The sequence below is a fragment of the Equus caballus genome, chromosome 7, assembly GCF_041296265.1.
Source record: "Equus caballus isolate H_3958 breed thoroughbred chromosome 7, TB-T2T, whole genome shotgun sequence".
NCBI lineage: Eukaryota > Metazoa > Chordata > Mammalia > Perissodactyla > Equidae > Equus > Equus caballus.
This window is the reverse complement of record NC_091690.1, coordinates 23,454,403-23,474,266: the sequence shown is the minus strand read 5'-3', so window position 1 is coordinate 23,474,266 and position 19,864 is coordinate 23,454,403. Positions and strand designations below refer to the sequence as shown.

The 19,864-nt window shown below is 39.3% G+C and overlaps 2 protein-coding genes across 2 annotated transcripts in view; one reads left to right on the top strand and one right to left on the bottom strand.

The window, feature by feature from the left end:
- Positions 1-1,542, bottom strand: part of LOC100070897 (NXPE family member 2) — a 29,730-nt gene extending 28,188 nt beyond the window's left edge. Inside the window, 1 exon segment of the mRNA XM_070272823.1 lies at positions 679-1,542. Within this exon segment, the coding sequence (XP_070128924.1) occupies positions 679-807 (129 nt within the window). The 5' untranslated portion in view covers positions 808-1,542.
- Positions 1,543-3,998: 2,456 nt separating this feature from the next.
- NXPE4 (neurexophilin and PC-esterase domain family member 4) overlaps positions 3,999-19,864 on the top strand; it is a 50,870-nt gene continuing 35,004 nt past the window's right edge. Inside the window, exon 1 of the mRNA XM_070273629.1 lies at positions 3,999-4,037. The gene's annotated coding sequence lies outside the window, so the exon portion shown is untranslated. The remainder of the gene's footprint in view (positions 4,038-19,864) is intronic.

Sequence of the window (19,864 nt, the reverse complement as noted above, 5' to 3'; positions counted from 1 at the left end):
CAGGACAAGAAGATGATGAAAGCAGAATCTTTTTTTTTCTTTGAGGAAGATTAGCCCCAAGCTAACATCCATGGCCATCTTCCTCTGCTTTTCTATGTGGGACACCTATCACAGCATGGCTTGACAAACAGTGTGTAGGTCTGCACCTGGGATCCGAACCGGTGAACCCCGGGCCCCTGAAGCGCAATGTGTGAACTTAACCTCTGCGCCACTGGGCTGGCCCCCGAAAGCAGAATTTTTTAAAGGCCAGTTTGGTACTAAATGTTTGGAAGGAGGAGAAAATGAGGCTAGATCCGTCAAGAAAGACTGCAGAAAGGGAAAATCAAAAACCCAGCTGAGCTATGCAAAGAAAAAGAAAACCTCTATGAGGAAGGCAGAGGGCTGAACCAGAGATTCAACTGGACAGCAGACTCAGAGGCTGGAATTGGAGAGAATTCTTAGACGGGATGGTTAGTAGTGCCAAATACTGCAGAGACGGCTGCAAATCCACCAGACACTAAAATGACAATAATAGCATATATATTGTCAAAAGGATTAATGCTGAACAAGGGACCCTCTCAGTCACATCCATTGCTAAGATGACACGCTTTTTAACTTTTAATCCTTGCCTTCATAAAGGTGAGCATTCAAAGTCACTGTGACCTTCTCTGAAATTCTGAAAAAGGAAACAATTCCTACCTTTGTGTGATCCTTTGAAACCAAGTAAATGACCCAGAAAACTAAGATAAATATCAGCATCAGCGATAATTTACGAGTTATGGCATTTGGAAACGAAGTGAGGACCGGAGAGAGGACAGGAGAAATCATCACACGTTAAATCAAATCAACATGACGTTGCTCTCTATGCTTTGGTTCTTCCTCAGTACTTTCCAGAACAGGATTATCTTCTATACAGCTGCTGTCTCCTGGGTTTCCAGGAAGTCCCATTATATGTTCTATTAGGAATCAGAAACCATGGTAGTCCCTGAGACAGGGAACTGAGCTGGCTGAAGGACTCCTGGTTGCTGACTCTCAGGTTAATTCTTCAGTATGGAGTCATAGCAGAGCTCCGAGCCTTTTCTCTCATTAAGAACACAGTGAGCATGGCAAGTTTTAGTAACTGTTTACCCTAAGAAACACTTTCTTCAGGTGCCCTTCAATGAACCCGAGTCTCTAAATCTCTCTCGGATACACAAACACATTCACACACATGCACACACACGTGCAGTACCTGGTACCCTCTCTCCCTAGTCTTCCCTGCCTCCTGAGGCTTCCTTCTAAATCTCCCATTTGTTTTTTCAGGCAGCTTCCTTCCATCTCAGGTTTTCCGTCTCCTCATGCTAAAGCAGTTGAAAAACATTGCCATAAAGGGCAAGCGTGTACTCTTTAGAAAAGGTCATTGCTGAGTGGCCAGAATTTTAGTTTTAGCTTTTTAAGCCTAGAATTGCAAAAGTCTCAGCTAAATTATGGCAGTGTTTCTCAAACTCTTCGCTCGTGACCCACAGTAAGAAAATCATATCAAATCCCATTTCAGAGCTCACACCGCGCCCCCCCCCAAACCACATAGAGCAATACTTATCCTTATTGTGTGCAGAGCACAGTGATCTTTTCTAGTAATTCTATTTTATTCCATTCCATTTTAGTATTTTCCATGCGCAAATAGAATAATTGTACTTTCCCTGAAGGGTTGCAATGCTTCATTTGAAAAGCACTGACTGGTCTATGGTTCTGCCATTAATTCTGCAAATAAGAGTTGGAAAGCGCCACACCTGTGGAGGAATATCTTCTCCATCATGTTCTCGCACAGCAATTACAGCCGTCCTAAGCTTGTTGGTTAAAGTGGTCTTTGTGTTTATTTTAGGGTTGGAGTTCCCCTATAAGCTTCATTGATCAAAGGCTGAAATGCCATTTGTGGCCACAGTGTGCCAGATGGAATCACAGCCTCCCTTTCAATGACCTGTTCCTGCTCCCTCCACGCAGCCAGCCAGAAGAAAGAAGCCAGGAGGAAGCTCCTCAGTTTGTTTGAGAGAATGGACATATCCAATCCCAGCCCAGGGTCACCATAGTTTTATACAGAGGGCATTGCCTTTGCTCACGCCTTTGCTTTGTGTCTTATGGAATTAGTCACGTCTGCAATAACAGAAGTATCTGAAAAAACCAGAAAGAAGAAAACAGAAGCCCTTGTCCACAGTTCCTGAACGACTGAGACTTCATGTGGCTGGTTCCTCTCAATATTAGGAGTGCTTTCTTTGTGAACTCCTTCCCTTGCTCTAAACAAATGCATACATTAAGCATTCCAACAACAATTTAAATTAAATCTCAGGCCATAAAAGGAAGAGCTACAGGTCTCAATCCCACTGCAAACTGCATCTGTAACAGGGTAGGAAAGAATCTAAAAGAGCAAACTCTGTGGACATGGGGGTCACTGTCACTAAAGGTGGTACATGGTCACAGTGTAGCCACCTACTGGTGGCCTGTTACCATCACATTACACTAGCCACCCTCAAATTGCATTGCTCTGCATGGGAATATCTACAGAGATAGAGATATCCAGATACAGATATATCTTGATAGAGATACAGATACAGATATAGAGATATAGATATACCTAAATATCTACATATAAACATAGAGATATCCAGATAGAGATGATATATAGAGATATACACGCATGTATTTCGTATATGTGATATATGTATACACACATAACATTGGTTTGTTTGCATCCATGCCAATCCCTCCAGGTACGCATCCATATAACTATATAGATATCAAGACTGTGATCACAGCACGTTGGAAACCTGCACTAAGATGCAGTAGATAATTTCTGAAGGAACTGATTGAAAGAAAAGAGATACAGATCCCACCAATCCTTCCCCACCCTTGATAAGGTATGTTCCTTTCTACTGCCTTGTACTACAGTGTTGTGACGATTCTAATAGTGGGTCCAGGATTCTTAAACTAAACCCCTGGAGCCTGCTCCCTCGTGTGGAACAAAGAGAAAACACTTGCCTCCAAAAATCCTTAATGAGAAACGTGTGCTCCAAGTCACAGCCTAATCACCACTGCCACATAGATAACTGCATGGCAAACAGACAAATGCTTGGTACCCCTAAAATATGTAATTAACTCACCTCGTTTTCACAATAGTTGTTGAGCTAGTCAGGATAGATACTGTCATGCCCACGTAACAAAGAGCCTGGGACACAGAGAGGAGCCACAAAACTGGTCTGAGGTCACGGCGTCAGCATTTGAGCCAAGTCCAGAGCACCAGGCCCTTGACTTGTGTGGTGGGCCTGCCGCCCACAGGAATGGACGCAATGAGTTCAGGGTATGGCTCCCCAATCCTTACGATTGATATGAAAGGAAATAAATACAATGAAGGAGAGCCGATTTTTGGTTGAAGTAACATAGCCTTGACTTGTGCTTTTCAAATTAAAATTATTTTGCCTGATGGTGGGGAGCCGGTATGAGGCCACATTTTGGGGGAAGAGGGGTACTGGCTACTAAACAGCCCATTTTCCTCTAGTGTTAATTTTACTCAATGATTTTTGGGGGGCAAATTAAAGCTACTTAATTGGTAAATAACTTTAGATATTTTTGTCAATCTAAACTTCAACATACCGTAACATTTAAATGAGTTTTTAGGGTAAAAGAAAAGACTGCCAAGGAATTTTAATCCCTTAGTAAGGTTGTTTTTAGCAATAGCCATAATCCCCTAAAGGTTGAAGTTCATTCTCCTCTGCTTTTGGAATATATTCATCAAGAAGTTTGGGCTAAACTCAGAGAAACTTCCCTGGTACACGTGCAGAATGTCTGTGTTGCCAGCACCCTTGTGGGAGAGGTCGCCCCAACATCAGGAACATAGGCATCCAGTCTGGGGACTGTGGGGGAAGGGAACGAACATTTGTTCTAGGCAGAACATTAAGAACCCACTCCTGGTATTTCCTTCCATTTGGAAGGACATTAGTGATTTTTTATAAGAAGGTACCCAATCTCCTCTGCTTCTTCCTGTTCGAGGAGGCCTGGCTTGGTCTCACGCTGCCTGGACAGGATAGGTAAGCTTCTCTGATGCTGGGATTCAGTATTAGAAAGACCTCTTGGCTACATGTAGGTATAAACCACATTTTCCAATTTCAGCCTTCTTAGAAGTAACAGTGAATTTGGGGGCGGGTTCTCCATTTGCTTACTCTTTTCTAATTTCTCCACTCATTCAGAACTCAGTCTGAAAGAGAGAAGATATTTATTAGAACGTCTTTTAAAAACCATCAATTTCCTCAGTTCTATGTGCCGTCAATAGCTTTTAGTTCATCTTCTCATTTAACTTTTATAAACTTGGGGTTAGAAAGCAGCATCTCCACCACATAGATAGAGAAAGGGAGACTTGGGTAAAATAATTTTCTTATGCTTACATAAGCCTCTGTCTAATCCAAAGGGCGAGGGGTGCACACTATGGCCCGCGGACCAAATCTGGTCCACAGCCTGTTTTTGTAAATAGAGTTTTTCTTGGAAGAGAGTCACACCCATTCACTTACATATTGAGTTGAGTAATTGTGACAGAGATCATATGATCCATGAGCCTAAAATATTTACTATCTGGCCCTTGACAGGAAAACTTTGCTGATGACCCCTGGTCTAAGCAATCTAATAACCTGTTGGATTAGTAAGAGTTAAAAAGTGAGTGGATCATATGTGGAATATAAAAATGTACTGGGACAAAGAAAACAGTTCAGTGGTTACCAGGGGGAAGAGGGTGGTGGGGGGCACAGGGGGTGAAGGGGAGCACTTATGTAGTGACAGTCAAGAAATAATGTACAACTGAAATCTCACATTGATGTAAACTATTATGAACTCAATAAAAAAAAAGTATAAACTTCACTTCAACAAATAGTGTTGGGAAAATTAGATATCCACATTCAAAGGAATGAAGTTGGATCCTTAATTTACACCATATACAAAAATTAACTCAAAATGGATCAAAAACTTAAAATAAGAGCTAAAACTATAAAACTCTTAGAAGAAAACATAGGGGGACAGCTTCTTGATATTGGATATGGTAATGATTTCTTGGCTACAACACCAAAAGTAAAAAGAAAAAGACAGCAAAAATGAAAATAAATTGGACTACATCAAAATTAAAAACTTCTGTGCATCAAAGGACTTAATCAACAGAGTGAAAAGGCAACCTACAGGGTAGGAGAAAATATTTGCAAATGATATATCTGATAAAGGGCTAATGTCCGGATTATATAAAGAACCTCTACAACTCAACAACAAAAAGACAAATGACCTGATTAAAACATGGGCAAAGGACTTGACTAAATATTTCTCCAAAGAAGGTATACAAATGGCCAATAAGCATATGAAAAGATGCTTAACATCACTAATCATTAGGGAAATCAAAACCACAAGACATCACCTCATACCCATCAGGATGGCTACTATTAGAAAAAAAAAACAGTGTTGGCAAGGATGTGGAGAAACTGGAAGTCTTGTGTACTATTGGTGGGAATGCAAAACAGTGTGGCCGCTGTGGAAAACAGTATGGTGGCTCTTCGAAAAATTAAAAGTAGAATTATCATATGATCCAATAATTCCACTTCTAGATATACACCCAAAATAACTGAAAGCAGGAACTCAGATATTTATACACCCATGTACATAGCAGCACTATTCACAATAGACAAAGGTTGAAGCAACTCTAATGCCCATTGACAGATGAATGGATGAAGAAAACATGGTGTGCATAAAAATGTAGTGTGGGGGGAAATGGGGAGTTGTTGTTTAATGGGTATAGAGTTTCAGTTTTGCAAGATGAGAACATCCTGGAGATTGGTTGCAAAACAACGTGAATATACTCAACAATATTGAACTATACACTTAAAATGGTTAAAATGGTAAATTTCATGTTGTGCATTTTAACAATTTTTTTAAGTATAAATTTAATGAAATACTTCATACCAATAAGTTAAATGTTTTAATAAAGAAAAAAAAGTGAGTGGACTGCAAGAAGAAAAAGAAGTTCTACTCACTAAGTGGAGTGTTGAAATGGCAGAGAAATTATGGGTAATGACAAGTTGTAATATGTGCTCATGGGTCTGATTATCTAAAGTGGTATAAAGAAGAAGGTCACTGGATTGAAGAGAGACAAGAAACTATAAGGATTTAGATGTCGGATGTATCATCCACGTCGCTATTAAAAACTCACAGAATGAGAATGGGATTTGGTGTGGGGAGGAAGGTCATGAACTCAATACTAACTTCTTTGACAATGTAAGGGGGAGGTTGATAGACGACAAAGAAAGGAGGGTGGTGATGGGTATTAGCAGAAGAGAATGATCCGCAAAAAGAAGAATTCCACAGAAGAGGGTGGTATAGATGAAACCAAGAATGGTTTCCATTCCATATTCCCTATTCCATACGTAGTACTCTCCAGCCCCAAACAGAGTGAACTGATTTTTCCTCAATCTGTTCCCAGCATGTGATGCATTCCACTATTACAGCATGTATCCCACACAACTGTATTTTTTTGTTTAACAGCTTTATTGAGCTATAATATACATACCATAAAATTCACCCATTTTAAGTGTACAGTTCACTGACTCAATAAATTTATCTAGTTATTAAACTGACACTAAAAATCAATTTTAAAACATTTCCATTGTCCCCCAAAGATCCCTCATATCCATATGCAGTCCCATCTTGTTCCCGCTTCCATCCCCAGGCAACCAGTAATCTGCTTTCAGTCTCCAGGCCTTTTCTGGACATTTCATGTAAATGTAATCATTCAATACATGGTCTTTTGTGTCTGGCTATTTTCATTTAGCATAAGGTTTTTGAGGTTTTATCCATATGGTAGCATGAATCAGTACTTCATTCCTTTTTATTGCTGAACAATAGTCCCTTGTCTGGACATACCACATTTTATTTATCCATTCATCAGTTCATGGCCATTCAGGTTGTTTCTCTTTTCAATCTTTTATTTATAATGCTGCTACAAACACTTACATACAAGTTTTTGTGTAGTGTGTGGACATGATGTTTTCATTTCTTTTGGGTACATACCTAGGAGGGGAATTTCTGGGCATATAGTAACTCTATGTTTAATATTTTGAGGGACTACAAGACTGTTTTCCAAAGCAATTACACCATTTATTTTCCCAACAGCAATGAATGAGGATCTCAGTTTCTCCACATCCTTACCAACATTTGTTATTGTCTTTCTCATTAAAGCCATTCTAGTGGATGTGATGTGGTATCTCATCGTGATCTTGATTTGCATTTCCCTAATGACTAATGATGTTCAGCATCTTTTCATGTGCTAACTGGCCTTTTGTACATCTTCTTTGAAGAAATATCTACTCATATCTTTTGTCCATTTTTAAATTGGGTTATTTACCTTTTTATTATTGAGTTGTAACAGTTCTTTATATATTCTAAACACAAGTCCCTGATTGGATATATGGTTTACAAATATTTTCTCAATCTGTGGGTTGTCTTCATTTTCTTAACGGTGTTCTTTGAAACACAAAAGTTTTTAGTTTCAGTGAAGTAGAATTTATATTTTTTCTTTTGTTGTTTGTGCTTTTGGTGTCATATCTAAGAAAGCTTTGCCTAATCTAAGGTCACAGAGATTTACTTGTGTATTTTCTTTGTGAGAGTTTTGTAGTTTTCCTCTTACACTTAAGGTCTATAATCTATTTTGAGTTAATTTTTGTGTAGACTGTGAGAAAGTGGTCCAACTTCATTCTTTTTCTTATGGATATCCAGTTGTCCCTGCACCTTTTGTCAAATAGACTATTCAGACTATTTTTCCTCATTGAATTGTCTTGGCACTATTGCAGAAAATCAATTAACTGTAAATGTAAGTGTTTTTTTCTGGACTCTGAATTCTGTTCCATTGATCTATAAATCATTATGCCAGTACCACACAGGCTTAATTCCTGTTACTATATAGAACGTTTCAAATTGGGAATTGTTACTTCTCTGATTTGTTCTTTTTCAAGATTGTTTTGGCTATTCTGGGTCCCTTGAATTTCCACATGAATTTTAGCACCAGCTTGTTAATTTCTGCAAAAGCAAAAAGCTAGTTGGGAATTTGATAGAGATTGTGTTGAATCTGAAGATCAGTTTCATCCTATCATCCTAACAACATTAAGTCCTCTGATCCATAAACATGGGATGTCTTTCCATTTTTTTAGGTCTTCTTTAATTTCTTGCAACAATATCTAGTAATTTTCAGATTATAAGATTTGCATTTATTTTATTTAACTTCCTAAGTGTTTAATTCTTTTATGCTATTATAAATGGAATTTTTTTCTTAATTTCATTTTCATATTGTTCACTGATAATTTGTAGAAACACAATTGATTTTTGCATATTGATCTTATATCCTGCAAACTTGCTGAACTTATTTATTTGTTCTATAGTTTTTTAGTGGATTGCTTAGGATTTTCTTTATAAGATACCATGTCACCTGCAAATAGAGATAGATTTACTTCTTCTTTTCCTATCTGAATACCTCAATTTTTTTTCTTGTCTAATTGCCCTGCCTAGAACCTCCAGTTTGTCCTTGGCCTTCAACATTTTTGCTATAATGAGTCTGGATGTAGATCTCTTTATAATATCCTAGTTGGAGTTGGTTGGACTTCTTGGTTGTGTAGATTCATGCTTTTCATCAAATTTGAGAAATTTTCAGCCATTATTTCTTCAATTTTTTTCTCCTCTTTTCTCCCTCTCCTCTCCTCTGGTTCCCCCATTAGGAGTACGTTGGTGTGATTAAAATTATACCACATATCTCTGAAGATTTATTTATTTTTCTCTATTCTTCAGAATGCACAACCTCTATCAATTTATCTTCAAATATGCTGATTTTCTCATTCAGATCTGCTATTGAGCACTTCTAGTGAACTTTTGTTTTCAGTTATTGTACTTTCCAATTCTAGAATTTCCATTTGGTTATTTGGTTTTTAAAATTTTTTTATCATTTCTCTTTACTGATGATCTCTCTTTGATGGGGTATTGTCAGAATACCTTTCTGTCTTTAAGCAGAGTTTCTTTCAGTTTCTTGAACATATTTATCATGGTTGTTTTGAAGTTTTTGTCTGCTAGATCTAACAGCTTGACATTGTCCAAGGCAGTTGCTAGTGCTTGTTCTTTTTCCTGTTTTGTGGTCACACTTTCCAGTTACTTTGCATGTCTCGTATTTTTTGTTGAAAACTGCACATTTCAGATAATATGTTGTAGTAACTCTATATACTGATCTCCTCCTATGGAGCTTGATGTTGTTTTGTTGCTTGTTTATTCGTTTAGTGACTTGGCTGGATTATCTTAGTAGTCTAGCTCTCCTGGAGCATGCAGACTCTGATGTTGCTCCTCAGAAGGTGTAACCTTGGACATGTGCACAATCAGTCTGAGATGACAGTGCTTTTATTAAGGCTCTCTTTAACTCTGTTTTATTCTGACCTCTCTGTTAAGCTGTCTGCATCTGTTGGTATAACATTCAGCAGTTAGCCTCTAGTAATTGCTGAATGATTGCTCCATTATTTTTGACTGATCCAATTAAATGTGCCCACATTTGGGGGCAATCTTTGAGACTAGACTTTCAGGTTTGTTCCAACTCCAGAAGGGCTCTTCTTAGCTATTTCTTTCTGAAGTTCTCCCTGGTAAACTAGTCAGTCTATGGTTTAGCTTGTTGACCTCAAGGAACTACTGGCCTCCTCTTAATTGCCTATCCCTGCCACTAATGTTTCCATTGTTTTTAAGAGTGCCCTTTGGCTTGAACTTCCCAAGTAAAGTCAGTTCCCTTGGGGAGATCTTTGGAGTATTCTGTTCTATGTCTTGGCTTTCCAAAACCTCTACTATTGCTCCAGAATTGAGGATAGGGACAATGGCCCACTTTTCTCAGAGTGATAGCCTAGCTTTGAGCACAGATCTTCTCAGCTTGTCTCCTCCAGCAAATGAGCTGGAATGGGCATAATTTGGGAGCAGTATTATTAGTCTGACACACCTGGAATAGAGTTTCTGCCCTACAAGTAAAGGCTGGGTGGAGGAAGAGAGCCCCAGACTTCTCAGCCATTCTTGCCTGGAATAGACCTTCTGCACCATGGAGCCAGAGCGGGTGAGAAGTGCTGGTGGCTTCTGGGGAGGTATCCTCTACTGGGAGCTGGGGAAAGTGGAGCCTGTGTTCTTCATTGTACCCAATGAGAGTGGAGTTTCTGTCCTTCTAAACTGGGGGGCATGGATGGAGGAAGGAAGCATTTCATTGCTCAAATGCCATAGACTCTTGCTGTTCTTACCGAGATTTAGTAGGTTTTCTTTTTAAAATGTTTATTCACTTGCCGTATGCCCTTAAAATAATTTCCAGAGACTTTAAATCTTTGTTTTATAATTTTCACTAATAATGATTGTTTCACTGGGAAGAGGATCCATATTGCTCCTCACACCACTATTCCAGAAATTGTCTCTGGATTGTTGTTGTTGTTGGAATCATCCTTGGGCATAGGGCATTTTTGTGGAGCTCTAAATCAGATCAGCCTCCTCCAGCTATCATTCCGCATGGCTACTGCTCCACGGAGCTGGGAGCAAGATGGGAGCATCCCTGAGGTCAAATGTCAGAGATTCCACTCTTCAAAGTTCAGTAGTTTTTCTCAAATAAATGCTTTTATATTTGTTATATGCATTTGGTTAATTTCCAGAGTTCTGAAATGGTTGTTTTTGATAATTTTGTCCAGCTGTTTATCCGAAGAAAGATTTTCCAAAGTTCTAACTCTACTATTCCATAAGTCACACCCTAATAGCCTGATTTTATACTGACAATATCCATTAAAAGATTAACAAACTACTTATTAATATTTTCTGAAGAAAAATATAAAGACAAGTCATAGTCCCTGCCCACTCTATATAACTTCCTGGCCTGTTGCTTTTTCCAGGTGTCCTCTATGCTCTGACCAAGTTGTAAAATACCTTATGCTCACTTGTGCTTCATGGCTTTGCTCATCCTCTTCCTTCTCTCTGGAGTACACTTCACCTTCTGTCTGGTTAATTCCTACCTATATCAATCAGGGTCCATTCAAGAAAACAAAAACCATACACTAGCTATTTCCACAGAGAGAAGTTAAATTCAAAAATAAGTCAAACAGATATTGGAGGATTCAAAAGGCCAGAAGGGAGGAACAGTAACTACATGAAGCAGCCACCCCCCTCGCCAGGGCTGGTAAGCATTGGGAAGAGGTGGACATTATCAAAACCCATAAGCTTTGAGGAGGGTCCCGGTGAAGCAGGGCTCACGAATCTAAGGAGGCATTGCCCTGTGGTTGCTGAATGTCAGAGGAGAGGGCAATGACAGTAGCTCTTAAAGAGCCAAAAGAAACTGGATACCACTGCCAAGATGAAAGGCTATTTGTTGCTCTTCACTGGCAGGAACAGGTAGCAGACAGAAAGGAACAGTCCCTTATCTTCTTTCACCCTTGAAGTCTCTCTCTAGTGCCCCCAGCAGGGACCCAGCTGAGGTTTGCAAAGTCCCAGCCCCAGCATCACAAAGCAGCATATAGAAAGGTGGTTTGGCATTGAGGGGCAATAGTGAATAATAGGCACACTGTCCATCTACCTAGACTTACTTCAAATGTCATTTCTAAGACTTTCTGGACATCCTTCTCCTAGTCAAGGCTGGAGCTCCTTCTTTGTGTACCCATAGAATACCAACTTCGTTTTTATCATAGCACTTATGACAACGTTTGTGTTTGCCTGTGTTTGTCTATGACATAAGTCAAGAAATGTGTCTTTCATTCCTGTGTCCTCTGTGTATTAGTTATCTACTCTGGTGTAACTTAGTGGCTTAAAACAATAAACATTTACTATCTTAGTTTGTGTGGTCAAGAATTCAGGAGTGGCTTAGTAGAGTGGTTCTGGCTTGGATTCTCTCAAGAGATTGCTCTCAGGATGGCAGCTGGAGATGCAATCATCATCTGAAGGTTTGGCTGGGGCTGAAAGATCCACCTCTAAGCTGGCTTACTCATATGGCTCTTGTCAGGAGGCCTTGGTTCCTTACTGTCTGTTAGCAAGAGGCCTTAGTTCCTCAGCATGCGGACTTTTCCATAGACTGCTTGAGTATCCTCATGGCACGGCAGCTAGCTCCCCCCAAAGAAAGCAAAGAGAAAGCCATGATGCCTTTTGACCTAATCACACACCATCACTTCCACCAAGTTATATTTGTTAGAAGGAAGTCAAGACCAGCCCCACTCAAGATGTGGAGAATTAGGCTCCATTTCTTGAAAAGAGGAGTATCAGAGAATTTATGGACATATTTTAAATTTACCACACCTTCTACTGAGCACAATGAATGACATGGAGCATGTTTTAATCAATGACTGAAGGACCTCCAACTAAATGAACACTTAGAAGTCTATTACTGCAGAGTTATGCTTCAGATCAATGTTTTAGGAGAAACTTGTCTAGTTATTAATTATAATTAGGTTAATAAGAAACATTTTCCCTTTTTATAGTTACTCTGCCACTCTGTTTCTCAGTCTACTGACTTCTAAAGTACCAAGAATGGATTAGAAAAATTCAGAAAGATTTCTTCTGATTCTAGAAGAGCAAAACCAGCTCCATAACTCTGTCAATCAGGATCTGGATCTTCATGAAAACAGCTGTGGATTCTTAGATACCTCACTGGGCCACATGGCTATCACAGTACAGGCAGAACAGCACCTAACACATAGTAAAAGCTTGATAAAATTTTGTTGAATAAGTAAGGTTATGGACTGAATGTGTGTGTTCCCCCAAAACTCATATGTTGAAAATTCTAAACTTCATGTGATGGCATGAGGAAATGAGGCCTTTGGGAGGTAATTATGTCATGAGGGTAGAGCCCTCGTGAATTGGATTAATGCGCTTATATAAGGGACCCCAGAGAGCACTCTTGCCCTCTTTCTGCCATGTAAGGACTCAACAAAAATTCAGCAGTCTTCAACCTGGAAGAGGGCCCTCACCAGAACATGACCACCCTAGCACTCTAATATCAGACTTCCAGCTTCCAGAACTGTGAGAAATAAGTTTATGTTGTTTATAAGCCACCCAGTCTACAGTAACTTGTTATAGCAGCCCAATGGACTAAGACAAATTGGTACATACTTTAGACGTGGGAAGCTTAGATGTTCTTTAATGTTCAACCCTGTGTTTGTTTCTGAAGGATATATATAAGGGTGTGTGAATGTGTGTAGGGGTGTGTTTTATGTATGTTTTGTGTAGAGGTCTGTACAGGCATTTATTGCACTTCACTTTATTGCACTTCACAGATACTATATTTTTTACAAATAGAAGGTTTGTGGCAACCTTGTGTTGAGCAAGTCTATCAGTGAGATTTTTCCAACAGCATTTGCTCACTTTCTGTCTCTGTGTCACATTTTAGTAATTCTCAGAACATTTCAAACTTTTTCATTATCATTATATTTGTTATGGTGATCTGTGAATGTTGATCTTGGATGTATCCATTGTATTTGTTTTGGGGAGCCATGAACCACACCCATATAAGGCAGTGAACTTAATTAATGAATATTGTGTGTGTTCTGACTGCTCCACTGATCAGCCATTCCCCTATCTCTCTCCCTCTCCTTGGGCCTCCCTATTCCCTGAGGCACAACAATACTGAAATTACGCCAAGTAGTAACACTACAATGGCCTCTAAATGCTCAAGTAAAAGAAAGAGTTGCATGTCTCTCACTTTAAATCAATAGCTGGACATGATCAAGCTTTGTGAAGGAGGCATGTCAAAAGCTGAGACAGGCTGAAAGCTAGACTTTTCGTGACAGACAGCCAAGTTGTGAATGCAAAAGAAAAGTTCTGAAGGGAAATTAAAAGTGTTGCTCCAATTAGCACCCAAATGATAAGAAAGCAACACAGCCTTATTGTTGATTTGGAAAGTTTTAGGGGTCTGGATAGAAGATCAAACTAGCCACAACGTTCTCTTAAGCCAAAGCCAAATACAGAGCAGGACACTAATGTTCTTCCATTCTGTGAAAGCTGAGAGATGTGAGGAGGCTGCAGAAGAAAAGTTTAAAGCCAGCAGAGGTTGGTTCATGAGGTTTACGGAAAGAGGCCATCTCCATAACATAAAAGTGAAGGTGAGGCAGCAAGTACTGATGTAGAAGCTGCCGCAAGTTACCAGAAGATCTAGCTAAGATCATTAATGAAGGTGGCTACACTAAACAACAAATTTTCAATGTAGATTAAACAGCCTCATACTGGAAGAAGATGCCATCTAGGACTTGCATAGCTAGAGAGGAGAAGTCAATGCCTGGTTTCAAAGCTTCAAAGGACAGGTTGACTCTCTTGTTAGGGGCTAATGCAGATGGTGACTTCAAGTTGAAGCCAATACTCATTCCAAAAATCCTAGGGCCCTCAAGAATTATGCTAAATCTACTCTGTCTGTGCTCTGTAAATGGAACAACAAAGCCTAGATGACAGCACATCATGTTTACGACATGGTTTACTGAATATTTTAAGCCCACTGTTGAGACCTACTTCTCAGAACAAAAAATTCCTTTCAAAATGTTACTGCTCATTGGCAATGCACCTGATCACCCCAGAGCTCTGATGGGGATGTACAATGAGATTAATGTTGTTTTCATGCCTGCTACACAACATCCATGGATCAAGGAGTAATTTCAACTTTCAAGTCTCATTATTTAAGAAATACATTTCGTAAGGCAATAGCTGCCATAGATAGTGATTCCTCTGATGGATCTGGGCAAAGTAAATTGAAAAACTTCTGGAAAGGACTCACCATTCTAGATGTCATTAAGGACATTTGTGACTCATGAGAAGAGGTCAAAATAACAGCATTGTCAGGAGTTTGGAAGAAGTGGATTCCAACCCTCATGGTTGGTTTTGAGGGACTCAAGACTTCAGTGGAGGAAGTAACTGCATTTGTGGTGGAAATTGCAAGAGAACTAGAATTAGAAGTGGAGCTCAAAGATGTGACTGAATTGCTGCAATCTCATGATAAAACTTTAACAGACGAGGAGTTGCTTCTTGTGGATGAGCAAGGAAAGTGTTGCTTGAGATGGAATCTACTCCTGGTGAAGATACTGTGAAAACTGTTGAAATGACAACAAAGGATTTAGAATATTACATAAACTTAATTGATAAAGCTGCAGGAAAATTTGAGAGGATTGATTCCAGTTTTGAAAGAAGTTCTACTGTGGGTAAAATGCCATCAAACAGCATTACCTACTACAGAGAAATCCTTCATGAAAGGAAAGGTCAATCTATGTGGCAAACTTCATTGTTGTCTTATTTTAAGAAATTGCCACAGCCACCCCAACCTTCAGCAGCCACCACCCTGATCAGTCAGTAGCCATCAACATCAAGGCAAGACCCTCCACCAGCAGAAAGATTATGACTAACAGAAGGCTCAGATGATGGTTAGCATTTTTTAGTAATAAAGTCTTTTTTTTTTAAGATTGGCACCTGAGATAACAACTGTTGCCAATCTTCTTTTTTTTTTTTATTCTTCTCCCCAAAGTCCCCTAGTACATAACTGTAGATTCTAGTTGTGAGTGCCTTTGGTTGTACTACGTGGGACGCCACCTCAGCATGGCTTGGTGAGCAGTGCCATGTCCGTGCCCAGGATCCAAACTGGTGAAACTCTGAGCCGCAGAAGCAGAGCACGTGAACTTAACCACTCGGCCACGGGGCCAGCCCCAGCAATGAAGTATTTTTTAATTAAGGTATATATATTGGTTTTTTTTAGACACAATGCTATTGCACACTAGTTACACTAGACTACAGTATAGTGTAAATATAAATTTTATATGCACTGGGGAACCAAAAAATTCATGTGACTTGCTTTCTTGTGGTGGTCTAGAACCAAACCCAAAATATCTCTGAAGTATGCTTGTGTATTGTGAATAAGGGGTGGTATTTATTCTTCCTTTGGTAAATTCTGTCCATCAGAATTCCAAACCAGAATTCAGTTCACGAAAAGGCTTTAAATACAAGGAAAACCTAAGTACACGAAGAGAGTATTCTAAGATGAGCTGATATTCTAGTTAATGTAAGTTTATTAAATGCTTGCACCAGCAACCCAGAGTGAGATGTGGGTCTCTTTAGAAATCATTTGGCATAGCTACGTGTGAGTTTTCAGATCAAGAAACCAAAGTTCAGAGTGGTTATATGATTTACTGAGGGCTATATAGCTGGTTAAACAACAGATTTAGGTAAGAACAAGTGTTTTATGCCAGTGTCAGCCTATCACTAAGCAATGTGCTGGTTAGACCGGCCCTTGCAGTTCTCATTATGATTTTAAGACGCCCTTCACCAATACCCATCAGGAAACTTCGAAAAAATAAAGGTTTATTATTTACAGGACCTGGAAATTAAATAGCATACCTGGGGCCACAAAGCAAGGTCACAAGTAGAGAGAGAGCACAGGCCTGGGGTTCTGCTTTCATTGGGGTTGAGGGTGGGGGCTTAGGGTTTTGTGGGCTCACTCTTTATGGATGAATTTAAAACATAAGAGCAGGAATTTAAAGCACAGGAAGAGGAAGAAACAAGTGGCCCAAGTGGTCAGTTATTGAAATCAACCAAGATCTCTAAAACAAATGAGCCTCAGTGGGAGAGGCAGCTTGGCTCTTTATCTAGCTCTGTGGCTGGCAACATGCTTGTTAGAGACTGTTGTTTTTGAAGTGGATGCCTCAGCGACCAAAGCTTAAGTCAGGTACTTGCATTAAAAAACAAAACAAAAACCCCCTATTGTCAAGGTTTATACTACATTCCACCCTGTGATTTCGAGGCATCAGAGTCAATGGTGAGGACATTAACTGCCTGAGTAGCCGATACGCTAAAAGTCAGGGATGGGGCACATTACAACCCTGAAAGTACACATCTAAATAGGATTATAGCACTAAATCCTATGATAATTATACAGGCAATAGTCTAAAATCCAGTTCATAGCCATGGTCTCAAACTTGAACGATCCAGCCATGAAAATAGGTTAGTGATCTTGGGGGCCTGGGAATGTGTTCAAAGGTTTGGGCAGTGCTGTGGAATATTTTAACAACTTGGGTCATCTGGTGTAAGGAGGTTTGAACCTGTCCTGAGTTGGCAGATTGCCCCATATCTCACTCAACCAGTCTCTTGGTCCTGAAAATAGGTCAGTTCAGCTAAAGGGTCGTGTCTCATTTCAGGAGGCAATGATGCTGGTGAGTTCCCCAAGTTAGGCCTATTTGGTGCAAATATTGCGTCAGGTACTTAATAAGAGGTATTTCTATAGAAACAAAAGAAAAAAAATAATGATTAGAGCAGAATATAGAGTCAGCTTATGAGTTTTAAAGGCAGCCAGTCAAGAAGACTTCTAGTCAGGTTCGAAGCATCTTCAGATGGAGTGAGGGCAGACAGTAGCAATCTGATAGATTTTCCTGGATTGCAGTTTGAATGTCTCTGGTGGTCTTTCTGAGTGGCCCACACTGCAACAGGCATGAACACTGTCCATACATAAGCTGTTGTGGTGATTTCTCTGAAGTTTATACAAAGTTGTCCCATTGTAGCTTGCATGACTTCACAAAAAGGGCAGTTTTAGTTCTCAATGACTCCAAGTCAGAAAGGTGGGAGAAAAATTGGAAACACTAGTTTGGAGAGTTGTAGCCGGATATTGGAGGAAATGAGAATTTAGTATCCAGTCCAGTTTACAGGTAGAAAACAAAACTTCAAAGACAATTAACAGAACTGGAATCTAATATCCACAACTGTTATAGTTTCTGTGTTAGAACTGTTATAGCCTCTACTGAAACATAATTTTTCTCTGTTATATATTTTCTGTGTTATAACTGTGTTATAGTTTCTACTGAAACATAATTTTTGTCTCTACAATCACCCCCATCTCTATCAAAGATAATCATAGCAAGATTAATCTGTTTGTGAATTAAGTGTAGTTTCAATAAACTGGGGCTGATTACTTACATGAGTGCAGCAAGAATAGCGATTGACCATATAGGGCCTTTTAAGTCTGCTTTGCTGGAACCTTTCATAAGGAATCTCAGATTGAACTTTAAAAGCCTCTCCAGGCTAGGAAGCCAAGTCAAAGGCTTGCCATCAGACTTCACCTGCCATACCTATAGATCTGGGTGAATTCTTCTTTTCTCAGGGTCCCCCAAAATATGCTGAGGTTTTCTGAAAAACAAAAAACCTTTTAACGACAATTCCGTTTTAGTGAACTTGACCACACAAGGTAAAATTCTCCTTCTCTCTTTCTTCCCAACTGCCAATCTTCCTCTTTTTGTATGTGAGCTGCCACAGCATGGTCACTGACAGACGAGTGGTATAGGTCCACGCCTTGGAACTGAACCCAGGCCACCGAAGCTGAGGGTACCAAACTCAAAAACTATGCCACCAGGGCTGTCCCTCTCTTTCCCATTCTTAAATAACTAGTTTTACTTTAGGAAAGATTTACTTTCTTTTCCCTTAACAAAAATGCATCTCCCTATCTCACATCTTCTCTTAGCCAAAAGCACATCCTACTTTCCTTGCCTATAGAGCTGTTTCACTTATTATTTCTAGTAGCTTTAATTATATAGATAAATATTAATTCTAACTCTTAGCCCGTAGAAACCTTAATTTCTGGTGAAAACTAAGACACAATTGTGAACTAACCTTCATTCTTTAGATTGGCAAATTTATGAATATATTTCAAAATTTCTAGAAACATACATTTCCTCACAGCATAATTTTTCAATGTGGCACAAGACATGTTTACTAATAGATCAAATATCTTTAGTTCCTCTGTAATAAGAAGTCAAAAGTGGGTAAACTTAGACTTGTTTAGCAATTAATGTTTCAGTAATTAACCTTATCTGGAAATGATATAGACATTCAATGAATTCCCATCATTTAATTTAACTTAGAAAAATTCTGAGGGTGGAAGTTACCAAATATTTGGAAACCATTTTTAAAAAGACATGCCGTAACAAATGACTCATTGCTGAAAAGTTCACCTACAAACTCTTAGCCCACTTACATCTGCCTAAATCACTTGCTCCCAACAATTATGCTTAGATTACCCCTTGTCCATGAAAATCATCCATAACCAATCTATAAATGAAAATTTGGGTGAGTTTATTCTGAGCTAAAATGTGAGGACCATGGCCCAGGGCCTTTCTTCCCAAAGGAAAAAAGGGCATCAAAGAAGTGGGGTGTACAGAGTGGTTATATACCCCCAAAGAGGATGTTTCACATATGATGGAAATGTCCCTTTTACAATAGTCACAAGACTGCTCTGTCGGCACAGCCATTGACGTAGGTCTACTGTCTCAGTGGACACAGCAGGGTGGCAGATCTGTTGTCCTGAGCTGGGTGGTCACAGATGAGCACAGCAGTAAGTTCCTAGCCTAGGGAGAGATGCTTATCCTTAAGGAAATGCCAATGTCGGGGGAAGTTGCACCTTTATCTTAAGGGCATTTGTTCTTGCCATAGGAAATGTTTAAAGCAGATGTACAGTGCGTGCTCAATGGCCATACCAGGCCCTTTTGGAAAAACAAAGGCAGGCCAAATTAGGTTTACACCAAATGGCTTCCTCGTATACTCCACTATATCCTATTGCCTGCCATTTCTATTTGTCACCATGAAAATTTCATTAGACAAAGTCAGCCATTATCCCAAGCTACTCTTCTTGCTAATATATTTTGTAATAGAGATAACATAAATTCATTTAACTAGTAAACCCAGGTAGAATAAAATTTGTTTATCTGCATTGTATTTAACACTGATAACTCTGAAGACATATTTATTTCAATTAAGCTAAACTTAAACTAGCTTTTATTTACCAAAGATTATCCCAGATGCTAGAATTTGAAAAACATTTGGATTAGTTTCTATATTGCTGAATTTT